Below are 335 nucleotides of genomic sequence, written 5' to 3'. Positions count from 1 at the left end.
CAGTGGGAGACCTTCGGCCAGGCTTGCTGCGAGGCCGGCAGGACGCCAGCGGAACGGAGCAGGCGAGCAGAGGAGGAGGCTGGAAGAGAGGAGAGCCATTCCCTGAGCAATCCTTCGGCTCGGCCTGCAGGAGCCGCATGCCGTCTGCCCCCGAGGGCTCTCCCCGGGAACGCACACCCCGAGCTGCCCTGCAAAGCATCTTGGAGAGTGCTCCGAGATGGGGCAAAACCTCCAGAGCAGAGAGGAAACCTGGGTTTGGACAGACTTGGGGAAAGCCCCCTGAGAGGTGATGGGTGTGTGGGTGTGTGTGTGTCTGTCTGCAGGGCCTGCCGAGA

General features: G+C 64.5%; 1 protein-coding gene across 1 annotated transcript in view; it reads right to left on the bottom strand.

The window, feature by feature from the left end:
* Positions 1-335, bottom strand: part of TMEM214 (transmembrane protein 214) — a gene marked incomplete at its 5' end in the record, with an annotated part of 20,891 nt that overhangs the window by 3,963 nt on the left and 16,593 nt on the right. The window contains one exon of the mRNA XM_035901766.1: positions 7-188. Coding sequence (XP_035757659.1) covers positions 7-188 — 182 coding nt within the window. The remainder of the gene's footprint in view (positions 1-6; positions 189-335) is intronic.

The sequence above is a fragment of the Egretta garzetta genome, unplaced genomic scaffold, assembly GCF_000687185.1.
Source record: "Egretta garzetta isolate BGI_Z169 unplaced genomic scaffold, ASM68718v1 scaffold1149, whole genome shotgun sequence".
Lineage (NCBI taxonomy): Eukaryota > Metazoa > Chordata > Aves > Pelecaniformes > Ardeidae > Egretta > Egretta garzetta.
This window is presented reverse-complemented; position numbering and strand designations above follow the sequence as displayed.